Source organism: Neomonachus schauinslandi, chromosome 15, assembly GCF_002201575.2.
Source record: "Neomonachus schauinslandi chromosome 15, ASM220157v2, whole genome shotgun sequence".
NCBI lineage: Eukaryota > Metazoa > Chordata > Mammalia > Carnivora > Phocidae > Neomonachus > Neomonachus schauinslandi.
In genome coordinates this window covers 25,753,128-25,777,770 of record NC_058417.1, presented here as the reverse complement: position 1 = coordinate 25,777,770, position 24,643 = coordinate 25,753,128, and the positions used below count along the sequence as shown (strand labels likewise).

The window sequence follows — 24,643 nt, the reverse complement described above, 5'->3', positions numbered from 1 at the left end:
CTTTCTTCAGGTTTAAAATGATAGGTTTTGGTTCTAAAGCTTGGGGATATTTAATTCCTTGAAATTAATCTCCTAGTACCTCTTTGAAATCCCACTACCAAAAATAGTCAAATATGGATGATGTCATAGGAGGAGATAAAAGTATTTAAATAATTTAGCCTAATTCGATCTAATTAATATATTTTATATATTTTAAAGCTTCATGAGAAGATAGTTTATTTAGGCTCTCTCTTTGAGTAAATTTTTAAATGCTTTTTAATTGAATGAGAAATATAATGATTATCCTATCTTGTAATTCTGATAAGTACAAACTTCTCTTTCAAAAAAAAGTTATATTAAATTATTAACTTTAAAGATATGTCATTGGTGGTTTTGAAGTTTTCCAGGGAAATCTTGAATAATATGAATTTGGTCAAGGTGGAATTGAGAAGTCTTCTTTAGTAAAAACATAATAATTTATTTGGCGGTATTAGTTTGGTAGTCTGTGTTTAATAACTCATTTAGTCTGAAACTGAAGTTACAAGTCTGGAATATACTCAGAAATTATTCATGAACCATAAATTGATAGTCTATGAAATGACCAATGGTAAATTAATATATTTTGAAAGTTGTTCTATCTTTCACTAGTATTTTGTCGAACAGAGTTGGTTCTACACGAAAGGCTATGAGCCATAGACCCTAGAGTTTCATTTAATTGATGTATCACCTTCTACCATGTAATGTGAATATATTATTTTATATTATGCATTTCTTTCTCATTGGTTATAAATAATTGAAGATACCTGCTTTTGGTTGCCTGGACCTAATTCTGCCTCAGAATGCTTAGCTCATAGCCATACATGAACATTCTTTTTCTTGTTCTCAAGTCCTTAGGGTAATTTGGTATTGTAATGATGGCCAATTACAAAGTCACTATAGGTGTCTATGTTTACTGTGGCTGAATTACCAAAGCGAAATGATAAATAGATATCTGACAGTTTGAGTGAAAAAGAGTTTAAAAGTGTGATAACACTTCAGTTGACAGACTCCCCTCAGGGTTGTGTTACACGGCTAAAATGGATGAGCCATTCTAGTTTAGCTATCAGCCTGCGCAGGAGTGTCATTCTAAGTGCCCTTAAAGTGTAAACTTTCCGATTTTTGGGCTTGATCCAAAGGCACATGTGTTTTTGTTCACTGTTTGTTTTACGATAGTGCTCCTATACTGGAAAAGCAATGCACTTATCTGCTAAAAGTTAATTTTTGTTTCAAATAAGAAAAACTAATCTTAACTAGCCCTAGAAATAATTCTAAAAAATTATTTTAGATATGGAAGAATGTGTTTTTTGTGAAGATGAGATTTAACAGTTAATAATCACGTTCTCATTATTTTAATGTTGGGTCACATTTTAGAGATGTATCCATATGTACATATGTATAGAAGAAATATAAATGAAATACATCAAAATGTTACTAGTACATTCTTTCTGTGATAGAATTATAGATAATTTAGTGGGATTTTTGGTACTCTGTTCTATCTTCCAGATATTTTATAGTGAACACTCTTCTGTTTTTTTCCCCTAAGACATCCCTTTCTCCCTTTCTCCTTTCTTCCTTTCGTTTTACTTCTTTATATTTGATTAAGTAATACTGTCTCATGGCTCAAACTGAAAATGTACAGAAGTGTTTAAGAGAAAAATCTCTCTCACTCCTGTCCCCAAGTCACTTAGTTATCTTTGAAAGCAACCAGTGATACCATTGTTCTTGTGTATCCTTCAAGAAATATTTTTGCCTAATATCACTTTAATCAGAACAATGGCACAGCAAACATAATTCAAAACATTTTTTTCAGGTTAATTTAGAGTATCTAGAGCTGTACTGAGTCAACTAATAGAGTTTCTTTAAAATGGTTGTGATTATGGTTATGGTATAATTTCTCTCCTGTAAAATCTTTGCCTTGTGGTTTTAATGATATTCTGAAAATTCTGAGATAAACTTGTTTTATTCCTTTGTTGATTCACATTTCAGTAACGCATGTTTGTTTTTAGGGCACATCCTGCTATTTTTATCATGGTGTACATAAAATTAGTGATCAACACACATTACAGACTCTTCAAGGAATGTGCAAAGCCTGGGATATAGAAGAACTTGTCAGCTTGGGAAAAAAACTAAAGGCATGTCCATATTACACAGCACGAGAACTAATAGAAGATGCTCACATAATATTTTGTCCTTACAACTATCTTCTAGATGCACAAATAAGGGAAAGTGTAAGTAACTATGTGAAAATTAGAACTTTTCTTCTACTCATTGGAATGTAAATGATCAATGTGAAAGCTTTTAGATGTTTTACTTTTTACTTTATTTTTTGCTTTATATTTAATTTATGTAAATGTATAAGCAGATTAGAGTACTGAAAACATACACTGAGGTGTATTAAAAACTGAATTTTAGATCTTATCACCTTAATGTCCAAGGTAATTAATACTTTTAAGGACCTAGTACTGAGTGGGATTTTGATGGGGTTTTTTCAGCCTATAATAGTGACATTTTGGGCTTGACAATTCTTTGTGGTGGTGATTTATCTTGTGTACTGTAGGATGCTGAGCAGCATCTCTGGTTTTATCCACTAGACACCAGGAGCACCCTTACAGCTGTCACAATCAAAAAAGTCTCCAGACATTGCCAAATATAACCTGGGGGTGCAAAATTACCCCCAGTTGAGACCTAGTAATAAGTGTCACTCCTCCTACTTATGAATGGTCAGAATTATTTTAAAACATTCATCTGAAGAATCTATAGTTTGAAGAACTTTGTGGGGAGAATATGTATACTATGTAAATTATGCTTTGTGAGCTTTTGAGAAAGGAAGTTTGGATATAGCATTTGTGTTTATTTGCATGGTTCATCTTAAAACCATCCAGTTGTTACAGCATAAGAGAAAAAGTGAATAACTTGGGGGAGCCTGGGTGGCTCATTAGGTTAGTCGTCCGACTCTTGATCTCCGCTTAGGTCTTGATCTCAGGGTTGACTTTGTGCTCCATTTTGGGCTCCCCACTGGGTGTGGAGCTTACTTAAAAAAAAAAAAAGCGAATAACTTGGTATATTCACCTGTTATTCCTCTCTTTAGATTTTACTGCACAACTCTCATTAGCTTTCTATTTTAAAATTAATAGGCATTATTATGTTTACTCTTTCTACTGTCCTACCTCTTATTTGGTTGCCTTTTAGCAAGGCCCCTTTCATTTGAGCCACTGTACTTATTAATGCCAGGTCAGTCTTCCTAATATTACTTTTATTACAGCTTTCTTCTGCTTCAAAATCTATTGCACTCTTGGCTCATGGGATAAAATCCATATTTCTTTTTTATTTTATTTAATTTTTAAAATTTTTTAAAATTTAAATTCAATTAATTAACACAGTGTATTATTAATTTCAGAGGTAGGGTTCAGCGAATCATCGGTCTTATATAAAACCCAGTGCTCATTACATCACGTGCTATCCTTAATGTGCTCTCCTTAATGTCCATCACCCAGTTACCCCATCCGCCCCACTCCCCTCCCCTCCAGCAACCCTGTTTGTTTCCTATGACTGAGTCTCCTATGGTTTGTCACCCTCTCTGACTTCGTCTTCTTTTATTCTTCCCTCCCTTCCCACATGATCCTCTGTTCGGTCTCTTAAATTCCACATATGAGTGAGATCTATGATAATTGTCTTTTTCTGACTGGCTTATTTTGCTTAGTATAATACTCTCTAGTTCCATCCATGTCATTGCAAATGGCAAGATTTCATTTTTTTTTTTTTGATGGCTGAGTAGTATTCCATTGTGTATATATATACCACATCTTCTTTATCAATTCATCTGTCGATTAAAGTCCATGTCTCTTAAGCTTACTCTCAAGATGCTCAATAGTCTGGCTTGAATCTACCTTTTTGGACATCTCTGCTACAAACTCCCAACTTGGACCCTTCAAGAATTACCTCCTAGTCCCCTGAGGATACCTTGTTCTTAACTGTATCTCTGCTTCTGATGATGCCTATATTGAAATGCCCCGACTCCCTTTGCTATCCAAATCCAAATTCTACTCACCTTTTATTTATTTATTTTGGAGGGGGCAGAGGGGGAGAGAGAGAGAGAGAGAGAGAATCTTAAGCAGGCTCCATGCCCTGTGGGGAGCCTGACGTGGGGCTTGATCTCACAACCCTGGGATCATGATCTGAGCTGAAATGAAGAGTTGGACGCTTAACTAAGCCACCCAGGCAACCGTCTACTCACCTTTTAAACCCCAATATATTTCCTATTCTTCCATGGTTCTTTTTCAGTCATTGTCAACTCTGTATATTTTTTCCTCCGAATAACTCACTGGCAATTGCTTTGTAACATTACTTTGTATAAGCCAGGACTCTTTCAGTTGCAAGTGACAGAAACCCAGCTTCAGTAGAGCTTAAGAAAAAATACTTGGCTGACTTCAGTGTGATGGCTTTATTCTCAGGCAGTTTCTTTCCAGTGGGAACAAAGATAACCACAAGCAGCCACCTAACCTGGAAAAAAGAACATAATCTTATATTCAGCACCCAAATTTCTCTGATTGGCCTACCTTGAATCTCATCTCCATTCTTGAACCTGTGACCACAGAGGGATGGAATACTTTAACTGCAAGCCTGGGTTCTGAGTCTATGGTGTGAGAGTGGTGATGTCCCTTAATTAACAGATGAACAGCTGCGGAAGAACAGTTCTCAAAATGAAGGGTTGTAGGAACAACTAAAATGAAACAGATACATGCTGTATTTATATTAGTATTTTGAGAGTCTTTTGAATCTTGTATAATTATTTTAGTTTTAAAGTTTTTTTTTTTAACTCCCCTTTTAAAATTATGTTGGAGATTGTATAGTGAGATTTTTATACCCTTTTGTGTGGCCAGCTGTACCTTAATCCAGACTCAGTTAACTCATTTTGGTTGATAGATTCACAAAGTATTTTGAGAGTGAAAAATGGGAAACTATAATGTTGATATTTGTTAGCCTTAGTGCTTTAAAAGTTTTAGACCTAGAATCAGTTACTTAGATAATTATCCTTGCCATGTTGGCCTATAGTGTGAAGTTTTAAGTGCAATATCTTGCCTACTGCTGTTAAGTCCATTTTACCGAATGTTTTACAGGAAAATTCTTTTGTCTTATAGATGGATATCAATCTAAAAGAAGAGATTGTCATTTTAGATGAAGCTCATAACATTGAAGACTGTGCTCGGGAGTCAGCAAGTTACAGTGTAACAGAAGTTCAGCTTCGGTTTGCTCGAGATGAACTAGATAGTATGGTCAATAATAATATAAGGAAGAAAGACCATGAACCTCTGCGAGCTGTGTGCTATAGCCTAATTAAGTAAGAACATTTGTCTAACAATGTCATTTGTGCTGCCTTTGTATTAAAAACATGTTTTTGTATGCCATAGTATTTTAATTAGTAAACTTTGATCAGGCAACTTAGGAAATGGATTATTCCTTGCCTGTTAAACTTTTAGAAATAGGCCAGTCCAAACTTTTGTCTTGTTCAAAAGAATATAATAAATAATCTATTTTTAAATTGGTAATTGTGAATCTTATTTCTAATTTAACAGAATAATTTAACAGCCCATGTATGATGTGTATAGGACATTGGGCTGAACATAAACTAAAGATGATTTTAAGTAACATATTTTAAAATTTTAGATTATGGCTTTAACTTATTGCTTTATCTTTCAGTTTGAGTAGGATTCTGGTTTGATGAGTTTTAATCAAGATTTCACTACTTTAGTAGATTTAGTAATAGTTTTATTAAAGTTTACGTTGAATTCCTTTTTATTAGACATTAGGTTGTTGATCTAGAATCTCTTTATCTTAGATCTTGACCCTATATCCTATTCCATTTACTGCAGCAGTTTTGTTTCCTTCATAGTATAAAGTTTTTTTTGAATGTTATATAGTCACATGTTTGAACATAAAAGATATACAAATTTATGTTGTAAAAACTCCTTTCCACCACATTCCCCATCTGCTTAGTTCCCCTCCTCCTGAATAAGTTTATCCTTCAGTGCATATTTATTTATGAGCAATTCAGTGCATATATGAGCCAGTATAGATACTTTCCCCTATTCCTCCTTTTTTACCCAAATGATGGCATACTATACTTTCATTTTTTTTGTCTTCTCCATTTTTTTTTTAAGATTTATTTTAGAGAGAGTGTGTATGCATGTGAGAGGTAAGGGCAGAAGGAGAGGGGGAGAGAATCTCTAGCGGACTCCCTGCTGAGCGCAGAACCTGACAATACAAGACTTGATCTCACAACCCTGAGATTATGACCTGAGTCAAAATCAAGAGTCAGACACTTAACTGACTGAGCCACCAGGTGCCCCATTGTTATCTCTATTTTAAGCATAAAAATGTTATTTTTAAAGCCATTTTATTGAGGTATGATCGACATACACAAAGCTGTAAATATTTAATGTATAAAACTTGATGAGTTTGCGGCTAAGTATACATCCATGAAACTATCATCACAATCTATGCCATAAACATCACCTCTGAAAGTTTCCTTCTGCCCTCTATATTATTTTTTTATAAGAGCACTTAATGTAAGATCTACCCTCTTTGCAAATTTTTAAGTATACTCTACAGTATTGTTAATTATTGGCACTATACTTTTACCTACATTTTCCTGTATCTTGCCTTTTTTCACTTAATATATTTTGGAGATGTTTCCATATCAAGATTTAGAAAGCTTTCTCAGTTTTAAAAAATAGTTGCCTAGAATTCTATTACATGGATGTACAGTAATTTAACTAGCTTCTAATTAATAGGTATTGAGGTTTACAATCTTTTGCTGTTACATTGCTGTAATGAATAACTTTGAACATAAATTATTTCATATGTACGGGAGTAAATAGGAAAATTCCTAGAAATGGGATTGTTTGATCTACCTGTAATTCTGACAAGTATTTCTAAAATTTACACAATAAGTGAGCAGGTGGAGGACTAATTTATACTCTTGTGAGCAATGTATGACTGAATGAATGTTGTTTTTTTCTAGTCTGACGGGTGAAAAGTGGTATTCCAGTGCAGTTTTTACTTACATTTCTCTTAATATGATTGGTATTAAGCATTTTTAAAAAAGATTTATTTATTTTAGAGAGAGAGCGGGGTGGGGTGGGGAGAGGCAGAAGGAGAGGGAGACAGAGTCCCAGGCAGACTCCGCACTGAGCGTGGAATCCAATGTGGGGCTCAATCTCACAACCCTGAGAGCACGACCTGAGCTGAAACCAAAGAGTAGGACACTTATCTGATTGGGCCACCCAAGTGCCCCAATATTAAGTATTTTAAAAGGCCACTTATATTTCCTTTTCTGTCAACTGTCTGTTGACATCTCTGTCCTTCTTTTGGTTTTGTTACGGTTCTTATTGATTTGTAGAAGCTCTTTGCAAATTAACCCTTTGCCTGTCTGTGATAAAAGTTGCAAATACATTTTCCCCTATTTTGCCATGTGCTTGTGTCTTTCCTTGTGGTATTTTTGTCATGTAGCAGTTTGTCATTTTTATTTCACAGCATAATTTGTTGAAAGAGTTGTCTATAGTTGCTAATTCTCTTTTCTCACTTCCCAGTCTCTCCTCACTGATGTCAGTTGTCTTGTCTGCAGAATTCTACTAAAACTGTTCTTATCAAGGTCACCAATGATCCATATGTTGCCAAATCCAAAGGTTAATTTTCTGTTATCTTACTCAGCCTCTCAGCGTGTTGTTTGGGTATTGTGGACTCCCACCTCTATGAAAAATGTTTTTGGCTTAACTTCTGTGAAATAATGGAAAATATATACACATTGCTCTCTGTCCCTGGTTTCTGGCACAGAGTTCCTAAAACCTTTGTAATTTCCTAAGTGATAAGAGCACTAAGAGCATGTTTGACTCCAGTTCCTGACAGAACTCATAAATCCTTTGGGATTTCCTGGGTGCTAGGGCTGTCTTTTGTTCTAATGCAGTGGTGCTTAGTGGGCTCCTGGATGGGGGTGGTCACTAGAAAGACTAAACCATGATTAGAAGCTTAGAACTTTCAGGGGTGCCTGGGTGGCTCAGTCGTTAAGTGTCTGCCTTAGGCTCAGGTCATGATCCCAGGGTCCTGGGATTGAGCCCCACATCGGGCTCCCTGCTCCACGGGAAGCCTACTTCTCCCTCTCCCACTCCCCCTGCTTGTGTTCTCTCTCTCGCTGTCTCTCTCTCTGTCAAATAAATAAATAAAATCTTAAAAGAAAAAAAAAGAACTTAGAACTTTCAGCCCCCCGTTCCCTCTGGAAAGGGGAGAGGGAGTGGAGATTGAGTTGATAATAGATCATGCCTACGTGATGAAGCCAGGATTCAGAGAGCTTCCAGATTAGTGAACGTATTTATGTGCTTGGAGCATCCCACCTTTCCAGGGGCAGAAGCTCCTGTGCTCAGACTCTTCCCGACCTCTCCCCATTTATCTCTTCATCTGGCTATTTATCTCTATCCTTTATTATATAATAAATTGGTTGGGCGCCTGGGTGGCTCAGTTGGTTAAGCGACTGCCTTCGGCTCAGGTCATGATCCTGGAGTCCCGGGATCGAGTCCCGCATCAGGCTCCCTGCTCAGCAGGGAGTCTACTTCTCCTTCTGACCCTCCCCCCTCTCATGCTCTCTCTATCTCATTCTCTCTCTCAAATAAAAAAAATAAAAAAAAAATCTAAAAAAAATAATAAATTGGTAAACATAAGTGTTTCCTGGAGTTCTGTGCGTTGTTCTAGTAAATGATCACACCTGAGGAGAGGTCATGGGAACCTCAGCTTTATAATTGCTTGGTCAGAAGCACAGATGACATTTTTGACTTAATGCTGGCATCTGAGGTGAAGAGGTGGGGAGGGCAGTCTGGTGATAACTGAATGCTTAGCCGGTGGGGTTTATGCTAACTCCAGTTAGTGTCAGAATTGAATTGAATCATAGGACACCCAGCTAAGTGTCTTGGAGAATTGCTTAGTGTAAGGAAAAAAGAATCCCACATACATTTAGTGACCAAATGTGTCAGAAGTGAACTAGTGAGACAAGAGGAGACATATAGGAGTACTTTTTCTATGAGACCTGATTTTCCTTCCTCATAGTTCATTCTTTCTCAGTTTCTTTTGATAGTTCTTATTCTGTTTGATGTCTAAATGTTGAAGTGCCTCAGGACTTGGTCCTGGGACCTCATTTCTTCTCTATCTCTGTACTTTGCCTAAATTACGTAACCGAGTACCATCGTAGTACTAGTAAGGCCTGAATCTGTGTCTAGCCCAATCAATAATAAATCTAGATTCTAGTCTGTCTCTGGAATGCTATTTTCATATATCCAACTGTATTTATGTCTGTTTGGAATTTAATTTTCAACTTTACAAAACAAACTCCTTCCCTTCCCCTACCTACTCCCCCCAAATGCCCTGTCTTCCTTATCTAAGCAAACAGTACCAGCCAGTTCCTCAAATCAGAAATCTATTATCCTTGATTACTGCCTCACACTGCCACCTGTATAGTATATCCCAAATCCTTCAATCTCATATCTATTATCCCAGAATCATCTCTCAACTAGAATTCTGTAACAGCCTCCAGCAGGTCTCTGCTTTCATTCTTGCCTTCTCCTATAATCCATTCTGGCTTAGAAACTGGAATCATCTTTTAACACTTAAAATAAATTTTCTCTCTCTCTCTCTTTTTAAGATTGTATTCATTTAGAGAGAGAGTGCACTAGTTGGGGAAAGGGTAGAGGGAGAGGAAGAGCGAGAATCTCAGACTCTGCAAGCGCAGAGCCAGACCCCAGGGGTTGATCTCACGATCCTGAGGTCATGACCTGAGCTGAAATCCAGAGTCAAACGCTCAACGGACTTAGCCACCCAGGCGCCCCAGATTGTCTCTCTCTTATTTAAAATACTCCATTTAAGGGGTTCCTGGGTGGCTCAGTCAGTTAAGCATCTGACTCGACTTGGGCTCAGGTCATGATCTCAGGGTCATGGGATTGAGCCCCACATCAGGCTCTATGCTGGGTGTGGAGTCTGCTCAAGATTCTCTCTCCCTCTCCCTATGGTCCTTCCCACCTCCCTGCTCATAGGCTCACGTTCTCTCAATCAATCCTCCATTTAAAACCTTCCCCTTTGCATTTTGAGTAGAATCCAGATTCCTTACCTTGGCTCAACATGATCTGATTCCTGCTTATCACTCTAACATTGTTCTAACATTGTTCATAATGTTATTCCTTATTGCCCATTGTGTTGCAATGACAGTGGCTTTCTGTCAGGTCTTTAAGCAAAATTTGTTTACCACTTCAGAATCTTTGCACTAGCTGTTGTTTCTGCTTGGAATTTTTTTTTTTTTTTTTTATCCTTTCATGACGGGGTACTTTTTGCATTCAATTGTTAGAATAAATGTCACCTCACAGAGAACTTCCTTGACATCAAATTAAAATAGCAAGTAGACTACATTAAGCTAATTTATTTTCATTATATGACTTTTCATTACCTCATATTTTCTTGTTTCATTTATGTGTTTCTAAGTTTATTTTTCCCTTTAGTAGAATGTAATTCCCATGAGAATAAGGATCTTGCCTATTTTACTTACTGCTGTATTTCCAGTACCCGGTCCCAGTCCAGTGTCTGACATAATATAGGCATTTAAGTACTTACTGAATGTAAAAATGTGTACGTATACATAAAAATGAATATATTTTCTAGTAACTCTTTTTTGTCTTAATATGTAACACCTTAATTTCTTTCTTTCTTTTTTTTTTTTTTTAAAGATTTTATTTATTTATTTGAGAGACAGAATGAGATAGAGAGCATGAGAGGGAGGAGGGTCAGAGAGAGAGGCAGACTCCCTGCTGAGCAGGGAGCCCGACGTGGGACTCGATCCTGGGACTCCAGGATCATGACCTGAGCCGAAGGCAGTCACTTAACAAACTGAGCCACCCAGGCGCCCTAATTTCTTTATTAGATTGTTTTATATTTCCTTTATGCACATTTGGGATCAGCTCCTATACCTGGTTCTCAGTTGGAAAGATAAAGTAAAGCAGTGTGAATCTAAAAAACAACTGGGAAATCACATGCATGTTTCTTTTTTCTGAATAAAAGCTTACTTTTTAGCTATGTAAGTGTTTATTATGTGATAGGAAATGTGCGTGCATTTTAAAAGATGTCTTAATTCACATTTGTATCCTAAGAGCTTCAAGGAATATGATCAATGTATCACAGTTCTCTTTGTTTTGTTGAAATAGTGCATGTAAGGATGATACTGGTTGATGGAATTGTTTTATTTTAGTTGGTTAGAAGCAAACTCTGAACATCTTATGGAAAGGGATTATGAATCATCCTGTAAAATATGGAGTGGAAGTGAAATGCTCTTAAATTTACACAAAATGGGCATCACCACTGCTACTTTTCCCATTTTGCAGGTAAGATTTTTTTTTTCTACCTGTGACATTTATTTAGTGAATTAGAGATGGTTTAACAGTGAATAAATTAATCCACACTTAAAAAACGGCAATTTAATTATTTTAAAATTTTATTATCTAAGTTTGTAATCTTTAACTAATGGTGTAAATTATGGATTGAAAAAGTAGCATTATTTAGTTTGAAAGAAATACGGCTTAAAGGAATGAATTGTTTTGTTCAAATCTAAAAGAAGTAAATATTTTTAGGTTGTAAAATTATTTTGTTGGTTATAAAATTAAAAATTTGGAAGATAAAAAGATAAGTTCATTTTTTGTTCTCCTTAACTTAGAGGTTATAAACCTGGGTGGATAGAAATCATGAGTGGGCTGGAGGTTACGATGAATCTCATGAAATTGTATGTAAAATTTTATGAGTATGTACTTTTGTACCTTTTTCTGGATAGAGGCTTTCTGACTTACATTGTGAAAGGTTTTTTTTTTTTCCTTCCTCCAGATGAATGTTTTTCTTTTATTATTATTTTTTATTTAAATTTAATTAGCCAACATATAGTACATCATTAGTTTCAGATGTAGCGTTCAGTGATTCATCAGTTGCGTATAACACCTAGTGCTTATTACATCACATGCCCTCCTTAATGCCCATCACCCAGTTACCCCATCCCCCCACCCACCTCCCCTCTGCAACCTTCATTTTGTTCCTCAGAGTCTCTCATGGTTTGTCTCCCTCTCTGATTTCTTCCTATTCAGTTTTCCCTCCCTTCCCCTGATCCTCTTTGCTATTTCTTATATTCCACATATGAATGAAACCGTATGATAATTGTCTTTTTCTGATTGACTTATTTCACTTAGCATAATACCCTCCAGTTCCATCCACATCGATGTAAATGGTAAGTATTCATTCTTTTTGATGGCTGAGTAATATTCCATAAGCCACATCTTCTTTATCCATTCATCTGTTGAAGGACATCTCGGCTCCTTCCACAATTTGGCTATTGTGGACATTGCTGCTATGAACACTGGGGCAGGTGCCCCTTCGTTTCACCACATCTGTATCTTTGGGGTAAATACCCAGTAGTGTAATTGCTGAGTTATAGGGTAGCTCTATTTTTAACTTCTTGTGGAACCTCCAAACTGTTTTCCAGGGTGGCTATCCCAACTTGCATTCCCACCAGCAGTGTAAGAAGGGTTCCCCTTTCTCCATATCCTCGCCAACATTTGTTGTTTCCTGTCTTGTTAATTTTAGCCATTCTAACTGGTGTAAGTGGTTTCTCATTGTGGTATTGATTTGTATTTCCCAGATGACAAGTGATGTGGAGCATTTTTTCATGTGTCTGTTGGCATTTGTACATCTTCTTTGAAGAAATGTCTGTTCATGGCTTCTACCCATTTCTTGACTGGATTATTTGTTTTTTTGCGTGTTGAGTTTGATAAGTTCTTTATAGATCTTGGATACCAGTCCTTTCTCTGATATGTCATTTGCAAATATCTTCTCGCATTCCATAGGTTGCCTTTTAGTTTTGTTGACTGTTTCCTTTGCTGTGCAGAAGCTTTTTATCTTGATGAGGTCCCAGTAGTTCATTTTTGATTTTGTTTCCCTTGCTTTCAGAGACGTGTCTTGCAAGAAGTTGCTGTGGCTGAGGTTGAAGAGGTTGCTGCCTGTGTTCTCCTCTAGGATTTTGATGGATTCCTGTCTCACATTTAGGTCTTTTGTCCATTTTGAGTTTATCTTGGTGTATGGTGTAAGAGAATGGTCCAGTTTCATTCTTCTGCATGTGTCTGTCCAGTTTTCCCAGCACCATTTATTGAAGAGACTGTTCTTTTTCCGTTGGATATTCTTTCCTTCTTTGTCGAAGATTAGTTGACCATAGAGTTGAGGGTCCATTTCTGGGCTCTCTGTTCTGTTCCATTGATCTATGTGTCTGTTTTTATGCCAGTACCATGTCTTGATCATAGTTTGTAATGTAGCTTGAAATCAGGCATTGTGATGCCCCCAGCTTTGGTTTTCTTTTTCAACATTTTCTGGTGATTCAGGGTCTTTTCTGGTTCCATACAAATTGTAGGATTATTTGTTTCAGCTCTGTGGAAAACGTCGATGGTATTTTGATAGGGATTACATTGAGTGTGTAGATTGCTCTGGGAGGCATAGACATTTTAACAACATTTATTCTTACAATCCATGAGCATGGAATGTTTTCCCATCTCTTTGTGTCTTCCTCAATTTCTTTCATAAGTGTTCTGTAGTTTTTAGAGTACAGGTCCTTTATGTCTTCGGTTAGGTTTATTCCTAGGTATCTTACAGTTTTTGGTGCAATTGTAAATGGGATCTACTCCTTAATTTCTCTTTATTCAGTCACATTGTTAGTGTATGGAAATGCAACTGATTTCTGTGCATTGATTTTGTATCCTGCCATATTGCTGAATTACTGTATGAGTTCTAGCAATTTTGGGGTGGAATCTTTTGGGTTTTTCACATAAAGTATCATGTTATCTGCGAAGAGTGAGAGTTTGACTTCTTTGCCAATTTGAATTCCTTTTATTTCTTTTTGTTGTCTGATTGCTGAGGCTAGGACTTCTAGTACTGTGTTGAACAACAGTGGTGATAGTGAACATCCCTGCCGTGTTCCTGACCTTAGGGGGAAAGCTCTCAGTTTTTCCCCATTGAGAATGATATTCGCTGTGGGCTTTTCATAGATGGCTTTTATGATAGTGAGGTATGTTCCCTTTATCCCTACATTGTGAAGAGTTTTAATCAAGAAAAGATGCTGTATTTTGTCAAATGTTTTTCTGCATCAATTGAGAGGATCATATGGTTCTTCTCTTTTCTTTTATTAATGTAATCTATCATGTTGATTTATTTGCGAATGTTGAACCACCTTTGCAATCCAGGAATAAAACCCACTTGGTCGTGGTGAATAATCCTTTTAATGTACTGTTGGATCCTATTGGCTAGTATCTTGGTGAGTATTTGGCATCCATGTTCATCAAGGATATTGGTCTGTAATTCTCCTTTTTGATGGAGTCTGGTTTGGGGATCAAGGTAATGCTAGCCTCATAGAATGAGTTTGGAAGTTTTCCTTCCATTTCTATTTTTTGAAAGAGCTTCATCAGAATAGGTATTATTTCTCTTTTAAATGTTTAATAGCATTCCCTGGGAAACCATCTGGCCCTGCACTCTTGTTTTTTGGGAGGTTTTTGATTACTGCTTCAGTTTCCTTACTGGTTATTGGTCTGTTCAGATTTTCTGTTTCTTCCTGTTTCAATTTTGGCAGTTTATAAATTTCCAGGAATGCATCCATTTCTTCCAGATTGCCTAATTTGTTGGCATATAGTTGCTCATAATATGTTCTTAAAATTGTCTGTATTTCCTTTGTGTTGGTCGTGATCTCTCCCCTTTCATTCATGACTTTATTAATTTGGGTCTTTTCTCTTTTCTTTTGGATAAGTCTGGCTAGTGGATTATCAATCTTATTAATTCTTTCAAAGAACCGGCTTCTAGTTTTCGTTGATCTCTTCTGCTCTTTTGGTTTGTTTCATTGATTTCTGCTCTAATCTCTATTATTTCTCTTCGCCTGCTGGGTTTAGGCTTTACTTGTTTTTCTTTCTCCAGCTCCTTTAGGTGTAAGGTTAGCTTGTGTATTTGAGATTTTTCTAATTCTTTGAGAGAGGCTTGTATTGCAATGTATTTCCCTCTGAGGACTGCCTTTGCTATATCCCAAAGGTTTTGAACAGATGTGTTTTCATTCTCATTAGTTCCATGAATTTTTAAAATTCTTCCTAAATTTCCTGGTTGACCCATTCATTCTTTAGTAGGATGCTCTTTAGCCTCCATGTATTTGAGTTCTTTCCGACTTTCCTCTCGTGATTGAGTTCTAGTTTCAAAGCATTGTGGTCTGAAAATAGGCAGGGGATGATCCCAGTCTTTTGGTACCGGTTGAGACCTGATTTGTGACCTAGGATGTGATCGATTCTGGAGACTGTTCCATGGGCACTAGAAAAGAATGTGTATTCTGTTGCTTTGGGGTGGAATGTTCTGAATATGTCTGTGAAGTCCATTTGGTCCAGTGTGTCATTTAAAGTCTTTATTTCCTTGTTGATCTTTTGCTTAGACGATCTGTCCATTTCAGTGAGGGGGGTGTTAAAGTCCCCCGCTATTATTGTATTGTTGTCAGTGTGTTTCTTTGCTTTTGTTATTGATTGCCTTATATAATTGGCTGCTCCCAATGTTAGGGGCATAGATATTTACAATTGTTAGATCTTCTTGTTGGATAGACCCTTTAAGTAGGATATAGTGTCCTTCCTCATCTCTTATTACAGTCTTTGGTTTAAAATCTAATTTGTCTGATATAAGGATTGCCACCCCAGCTTTCTTTTGGTGTCCATTAGCGTGGTAAATGGTTTTCCACCCCCTCACTTTCAGTCCGGGGGTGTCTTTGGGTCTAAAATGAGTCTCTTGCAGACAGCATATCGATGGATCTTGTTTTTTAATCCATTCTGATAGCCTGTGTCTTTTGATTGGGGCATTTAGTCCATTCACATTCAGGGTAATTATTGAAAGATAGGAATTTAGTGCCATTGAATTGCCTGTAAGGTGACTGTTACTGTATATTGTCTCTGTTCCTTTCTGGTCTATGTTGCTTTTAGGCTCTCTCTTTGCTTAGAGGACCCCTTTCAAGATTTCCTGTAGGGCTGGTTTTGTGTTTGCAAATTCCTTTAGTTTTTGTTTGTCCTGGAAGCTTTTTATCTCTCCTTCAATTTTCAATGACAGCCTAGCTGGATATAGTATTCTTGTCTGCATATTTTTCTCGTTTAGTGCTCTGAATACATCATGCCAGTCCTCTCTGGCCTGCCAGGTCTCTGTGGATAGGTCTCTTGCCAATCTAATGTTTCTACCATTGTAGGTTACATATTTCTTCTCCCGAGCTGCTTTCAGGATTTTCTCTTTGTCTCTGAGACTTGTAAGTTTTACTATTAGATGTCGGGGTGTTGACCTATTTTTATTGATTTTGAGAGGGGTTCTCTGTGCCTCCTGGATTTTGATGCCTGTTTCTTTCCCCAAATTAGGGAAGTTCTCTGCTATAATTTGCTCCAATATACCTTCTGCCCCTCTCTCTCTTTCTTCTTCTGGGATCCCAATTATTCTAATGTTGTTTCGTCTTACGGTATCTCTTATCTCTCGAATTCTGCCCTCGTGATCCAGTAGTTGTTTATCTCTCTTTTTCTCAGCTTCTTTATTTTCCATCATTTGGTCTTCTGTATCACTGATTCTCTCTTCTGTCTCATTTATCCTAGCAGTTAGCACCCCTTTTTTTTATTGCACCTCATTAATAATAGCCTTTTTGATTTCTACTTGGTTAGATTTTAGTTCTTTTATTTCTCCAGAAAGGGTTTCTCTAATAACTTCCATGCTTTTTGCAGGCCCAGCTAGTACCTTTAAAGTCATGATTCTGACTCTAGATCCGACATCGTACTAATGTCCGTATTGAGTATGTCCCTGGCAGTCGGTACTACCTCTTGTTCTTTTTGTTGAGGTGATTTTTTCCATCTTGTCATTTTGTGCAGAGGAGAATAGATTAATGAGAGAACAAAATGCTAACAGGATAACAACGTCCCCAGAAAATGTACTCTAAACAAATCAGAAAAGACCTGAAGCTGGGGGAAAAGAAAGGGAGAGAAAGAAAAAAGAAAAAGATAAAAACAAACAAAAACAGAACAAAACAAAAAAAACCAGAATATGATCAAATATGATCAGGCTGGTGCATAGATCAGTGCCACACACTAGATTTTGGGTGTATTTTGGTCTGTTAGAAGAAAGTGCCTCCCAAAATTTTAAAGAAAGAAAAACTTATATATGTACAAAAATAAGGGTTGATATGATGAAGGGATGGAACATGACTGTAAAGATGAAAATTATAAAAAATTTATAAAAGGGATTGATAAGAAATTTGAAAAAAGAAAGGATTTTTAAAATAAAAGAAAAAGAGAATGTGATCAGGCAGGAGAGTAGAACAAAGCCATACACTAGAGATTTAGGGTATATTTTGATCTGTTAGAAGAAACTCTCAGAATTTTAAAGAGAGAACAATTTATATATATATGCCAAAAATAAGGGTAACTACTATGAAGGGATAGAATATGACTCTAAAAATGAAAAATAAAAATGTTTTTAAAAAAGGGATTGATAAGATGTTGGTTGAAAAAGGGAAAAAGAAAAATTCAAAAAAAAAAAAGTTAAAAAAAATTAACTTTGAAAGACTAAAGAATCATGGGAAAAAAGCCTTGGATTCTATGTGCAGTAGTCCCCTAGCGCTGGAGTTCTGCCGTTCTCATTGATCGGTAAACTTGGTCTTGGCTGGCTGTTCTTGCTGATCTTCTGGGGGAGGGCCCTGTTGCCGTGGTTCCCAAATGTCTTTGCCGGAGGCGGAGTTGTCCCACCCTTTCCCGTCCGGGCTAAGTAATCTGCTCGGGTTTGCTCTCAGGAGCTTTTGTTCCCTGCAAGCCTTCAGTACAGCTTTGGAGGTCGAAAGTGAAAATGGTGGCCTCCCAATCTCCACCCCAGAGGAGCCGAGAACTCGGGCCCCACTCCTCAGTGAGCCCCCAGAGAAAAGCCGTCAGTCACTTCCGTCTCCCCAGTCTCTGGCCGCAGTCCGTGCTCACCCGGCCTGTGACTGAGTGTTTCTATCTCTGGCACCCGACCCCGTGTGGAGTCTCCAAACCCAGCAGATCCCTGTGGTGTGCTCCCGCGCCGCTCCTCCCAGGGGAGGAAGGTGAGTCTCCCCGGATCTGCCGCTTGTTGGGCCCCTGCTGGAGGAGCAGTGGCCCGACTGTGCCGTGGATCACGGTTTATGGCAACCCCGATCTGAGAGCCCACGCCTCGTCTCTGTCTCTGCAGCTGGCTTCCCCGCTCCGATACCTGGGAGCTCTGCCGCACTCAGGCACCTCCGGTCTTTCTGTGACCCTGAGGGTCCTGAGACCGCACTGTCCCACGAGGGTTCCAAGCCCCGCTTAGCCACTGGAGTGATGTCCCTCAGCGGAGCCGACTTCTAAAAGTTCCGAGTTTGTGCTCCGCGGCTCTATCACTTGCCAGAAGCAGCCGTTGGAGGCCCCCTCCCCCACCGTCTATCCTCCCAAATATCGCCTCGGATTCACTTCTCCACACGTCCTACCTTCCAGAAAGTGGTCACGTTTCTGTTCAGAGAGTTGTTGCTCTTCTTTTCTTCGATCTCCTGTTGAGTTTGTAGGTGTTCAGAATGGTTTGATCCCTATCCAGCTGAATTCCTGAGACCAGACGAAATCCAGGTCTCCTACTCCTCCGCCATCTTGCTCCGCCCTCCCCTCATGTCTTTTTATGGCTTGATGGCTTATTTCTTTTTACTGCTAAACAATATTCATTGTATGTATGCACACCATTTCTTTATCCTTTCACCTACTATAGGACATACTGGTGGCTTCCACGTTTGGGCAGTTCTGAATAAATTTGTTATAAACATTTGTGTGCATATTTTTGTGTGGTTGTGCTTTCTTCTTATTTGGGTAAATACTTAGTACAATTACTGTATCATATGGTAAGACTGTTTTTAGCTGTGCAAGAAACTGCTGTCTTCCAAAGTGGCTGTGCTGTTTTACATTCCCATTGTCAGTGAATGAAGGTTCCTGTTATTATCCATCCTTGCCAACATTTGGAATTGTCAGGGTTTTGAATACCAACCATTCTAATAGATATGTAGTAGTATCTTATTATTGTTTTAATTTACAATTCCCTAATGACATTTGATGTGGAACATCTTTTCACAAGTTCCTTTGCCATCTATATATCTTATTTGTGAGATATCTCTTCAAATCTTTTGCCTACTCTTCAGTTGGGTTCTTTGTCTTCCTGTTGTTGAGTTTTACGTGTTCTCTGTATATTTGGCATACAAGTCCTTCATCAGATACATGTTTGCAGATATATTCTTCCAGTCCGTGGCTTTTCTTTTCATTCTGTTAACAGTGTCTTTTATGGAACATAAGTTTTTAGTTTTGACAAAGTTCAGCTTACCAATTTTTTCTTCGATGGACCATGCTTTAGGTGTTGTGTCTAAAAACTCACCACGAAACCTGAAGTCACTTAGATTTTCTTCTGTCTTTTCTTCTAAAAGTTTTAGAGTTTTCATTTTACATTTAGGTCTGTGGTCCATTTTTAGTTAATTTTTGTGAAAAATAGAAGGTCTGTATCCAGATTCATTTCTTTGCATGTAGATGTCCAATTATTCTGTCACCATTTGTTGAAAAGATCACCCTTCTCCATTGGATTGTCTTTGCTCCTTTGTTAAAGATAGTTGACTATATCCTTGTGGGTCCATTTTTAGGCTCTTTGTTCTTTTCCATCGATTGATTTTCCGGTTCCTTTACTAATACCATACTCTCTTGATTACTATAGATTTATAGTAAGTCTTGAAGTCGGGTAGTATCAGTTCTCTGACTTTCTTCTGTATTGTGTTGATTATTCTGGTTTGTTTCTTTCCAAATTAACTTTAGACTCAGTGTGTCAATATCCACAAAGTAACTTTCTGGAATTTTGATTGAGATGGCATTAAATCTATAGATCAAACTAGGAAGAACTAACAACAACAAGAAGAATTTCTCAACAATATTGAATCTTCCTATCTATGAACAGAGATTATCTCTTCATTTGTTTGGATCTTTGATTTCTTTTATCAGAGTTTTGTAATTTTCCTCATATGGACTTAAAGAGGTTTTTGAGCCAAAACAGGAACTATGGCTACCATGATCACCACTAGCATTCTGGGCATATGAATATTGAAAATGTATTTTAATCGGATTATACTTATAATTTTTGCCCTGCATTTTTTTAAATGCAATGTAGTAGTGTAAGTATTGTCCATATTATGACATCTTTCCCTGATTTTTTACATAAGCTTTACATTTTAAAGGTGAGCTCTATACTTATGACTAGTGCATTATATATATTATAATTTAATAAAAATGTACAAATAAATATATGTCAAAGGAAAAAAACTTAGAAAATACAAAAGGCATAAAGAAAAAAGAAAACTCATCAACTTAAAGATGATCATTATTAACTTTTGGATTTATATCCACATATTTTATTTTATGCATATATTTACCTGACATAGATTTCTGATATGATGCATATTTCTTTGCAGCCTCTTTTCATTTAATGTTATGAGTACTGTTTTTTTTTTTTTTTTTTTTAAGATTTATTTTTTTCAGAGAGAGGGCATGTGCCAGCAGTGGGGAGGGAGAGAGGGAAAGAATTTCAAGCCTACTCTCCACTGATCATGGAGCCTGTCAGGAGCTTGGTCACAGGACCCTGAGATCAAGAGTGGGGTGCTTAAATGACTAAACCACCCCGGTGCCCCTACAAGTACTATTTTAATAGATTCTTTCACATGATTTTTACTCTTTTAAATATTTATTTATTAGAGAGAATGGGGGCTGGTGGGGGAGAGAGCAGAGGGAGAAGGAATCTTAAGCAGATTCTGCACTGAGCGTGGAGCCCATGCAGGACTCCCAAATCACGACCCTGAGATCACAACCTGAGCCAAAACCAAGAATTGGAGCCTTAACCGACCGAGCCACCCAGATGCCCCTTTCACATGCTTTTTAATTGCAGTGTAGCATTTTTGTGAGTGCACATATTCTAAATTACTTAATTAATCTGGCATTTGAAATGTAGGTTGTTGCCAGCTTTCCCAGAATAAGAAACAATTCTGTTATGAACATCCTTGTAAATATATCTTTGTGTATTTTGCTATTTCCTTTATATATTCTAAATACTAATTCTTTGTTGCTTATTGCATTGCATGTATATTCTTGTGTCTTATGGTTTATTTATGGAGTATTTTTCTGGAAGTTTATTTTAGTGCATTAAAATTTATTAGTGTTTTTTCTTTTATGAACTGTATTTGAGTTTAAGCAGTCTTTCCTTATCTTGTGCTACATTTTCTAAAAGTGTTATTTTTTCTTGATAAAATCAGCTGAAGATTCATTTTTGTTTACGTTGTGAGGTTGGGAATCCATTTTATTTCCTGCATGGATCATCTTCTCAGCATCATTTACTAAATAGTTCATTTCTTTCTGATTTGTCATGACACTCCTGCCACATACCTGATTTTCATTTATTTTTGAATTTCTGGACTTTGTTCTGTGACCTAAACTCATATTTGTTAATTACTCTAGCATGAGAAAAATGCTGATACATGGTAGTGCATATTTCCTCACTTTGTTCTTTTCCTTTGGGATTATCTTGTAATCATTAATCTTGTAATTCTTAAATTTTCTGTGTAATTATACTGTTTATAAGTAATGACTATTTTCTTTCTTTCCAAATCCATCACATTCTATTTATTTCTTTGTTGGCGTAAACTTCCAGTGCATTGTTTATCACAGGCAGTGAAACAGGCATCCTGGTCTTATTGCTACTTAAAAGAGACTATATTACTAGTCTTGCATCATTTAGTAATGTCTGTTGTTTTAAAATTATTTTTTTTATTAACAGCTTGATTGAAATTTAATTCACATGCCATAAAATTTACCCTCTTATAGTATACAATTCAGTAGTTTTTAGTATAGTCACAGAATTATGCAACTGTCACTATCTGACTTCAGAACATTTATTAAAACTTACGAGCCACATGAAAACAAATGAGCCAGTTAGTATACATTTGTATTTAGCATGTATTGTTTCCTTGAGTCATTTAAAATTTTTTGCTTGTCATACAGTCATATTATTCTCATCATTGGAATACTACCTGGAAGTAATTCAGGCATTTAGGTGGCATATCAACCCTTGTAAGCTCTTTGGAAAAACCATTTGGTGCATTTTTATTTAGTCCTTTTGTTTGTTTGTTTTTAAAAGTAAGCTCCATGCCCAACATAGGGCTTGAACTCACAACCTTGAGATCACAGGTTGTAGCCTGTACCAACTGAGCCAGCCAGGCGTGCCTAGTTCATTACTTTTGAAGGGCACTAAATAATACCCTGATTGCCTGAAGAAGTAATGAACCTCCTAAATGTATAACTTACTGTTAAAGTGTCTTTGACTCTGAAGAGAATTTGGGAATATATGGGAATTTGTCTATCTATCTATCATTTTTAACAAGTGATAATTTATTAAAAAGGTTGATTTAAGCATAAACACTAGGAAAAAGTAAATAAAAAGTAAATGTTAGAAAAGAAAGGAAATATAGTATACTATATATGGGTTAGCTATAACAATGTATATATAATCACAATTTAGTTAAAAATATTGACTTAGTAAAAATTATGATATAACTATTGTGAGAATGGGTAAGTAAAATGGATGTTTGGTGGTTTAAGAGACTTAAAGATGTACTTTTGTGTAGGGTTCTAAGGACTATGTGGGAATTTAAAACATAGTTAGTACTTGTATATTAATAGTGTTTGCCTAAAATTTCAGTGTATATTTCATTTGGGTTTTATAATTTTAAGAAGTTTGTTTTCCTCTTCTTCCCATTTCCTGCAATGTACTTAATAATGGTAATTTCTTATAGGGACATTTTTCTGCTGTCCTTCAAAAAGAAGAAAAAGTCTTACCAATGCATGGTAAAGAGGAGGCAAGAGTAGTACCAATTATTAGTGCTTCAACTCAAATAATGCTCAAAGGACTTTTTATGGTGTTTGACTATCTTTTTAGGCAAAATAGCAGGTTAGTAAATATATATGATTTGTATTTTCCCTCTTAAAAATATTAGTTTTATTGGGTGCTAGCATGTGTTTAAGTTGTGCAAGTACCTAGGCTCATTGTAAAGAAGTGGTATAAAATATTGTTCTTACTTGTTGGTACAGACTTAGATCTATTGGAATTAGTCTTTATTAATGAAAATGAGTATTAAAATAAAAAAGTAGATATATATATATATTTTTTTTTTTTTTAAAGATTTTATTTATTTATTTGACAGAGAGAGACATAGCGAGAGCAGGAACACAAGCAGGGGGAGTGGGAGAGGGAGAAGCAGGCTTCCCGCAGAGCAGGGAGCCCGATGTGGGACTCAGTCCCAGGACCCTGGGATCATGACCTGAGCCAAAGGCAGACGCTTAATGACTGAGCCACCCAGGTGCCCCAAAGTAGATATATTTTAAATACATTTTATTAATGCAGTATTAAATTTGTATAAATTTATTTTTATAATTTATATTGTATAATTTATACAATGTATTATATATTATAATTATACATTAAATTGTATATGACTGAACTTAAACATTTAGGTTTTAAAGATTTTTATTTATTTATTGAAAGAGATAGTGATAGAGAGCATGAGAGGGGGAGAGTCAGAGGGAGAAGCAGACTCCCCGCTGAGCAGGGAGCCCGATGCGGGACTCGATCCCGGGACTCCAGGATCATGACCTGAGCCGAAGGCAGTCGCTTAAACAACTGAGCCACCCAGGCGCCCCAAACATTTAGGTTTTAAGGACAGTTTTAGATATGTTTCTTCCAGTGTCAGAAAGTCTCTTATTGCATAAAGCCTCTATTTAGTGAAACGTGGAAAATGAGAAACAGTTAACTCCCTCACTCAATCCCTTATTAAATTATAGTACTATCTGGTTCCAATTTTTTTATGGTAAAACATACATAGATAACATAAAATTTACTCTTTTAACCATTTTAAGTGTACATTTTAGTAGCATTAAGTATATTCACATCACTACTATCCATTCACAGAACTTTTTCAGGAGCTCTATACCCATGAAACAATAGTTCCCATTTCCTTCTTCTCATAACCTCTGGTAACCTCTTTTCTTTCATCTCCATAGGTTTGCCCCTTTTAGGTTATCTCCTATAAAGTGGAATCATACAATATTCATTCTTTTGCATCTGGCTTATTTAACTTAGTACAATGTTTTCAAGGTTCATCCATGTTGTAACATATATCAGAATACCATTCTGTTTTATGGCTGAATATTATCAGATTCCATTGTATGTATGTACCATAGTTTGTTTATCCTTTGTTATGTTGATGGACATTTGGATTATTTTCACCTTTTGTCTATTGTGAATAATGCTACAGTGAATATTGATATACAAGTATTTGTTTGAGGGGCGCCTGGGTGGCTCAGTTGTTAAGCGTCTGCCTTCGGCTCAGGTCATGATCCCAGGGTCCTGGGATCGAGCCCCGCATCGGGCTGCCTCCTCGGCGGGAAGCCTGCTCTCCCTCTCCCACTCCCGCTGCTTG

The 24,643-nt window shown here is 36.8% G+C and overlaps 1 protein-coding gene across 1 annotated transcript in view; it reads left to right on the top strand.

The window, feature by feature from the left end:
- The window catches only part of BRIP1 (BRCA1 interacting helicase 1), a 167,512-nt gene that overhangs the window by 42,944 nt on the left and 99,925 nt on the right, over nt 1–24,643 (top strand). The window contains exons 9-12 of the mRNA XM_044921824.1: nt 2,025–2,246; nt 5,157–5,356; nt 11,294–11,426; nt 22,961–23,115. Coding sequence (XP_044777759.1) covers nt 2,025–2,246; nt 5,157–5,356; nt 11,294–11,426; nt 22,961–23,115 — 710 coding nt within the window. The remainder of the gene's footprint in view (nt 1–2,024; nt 2,247–5,156; nt 5,357–11,293; nt 11,427–22,960; nt 23,116–24,643) is intronic.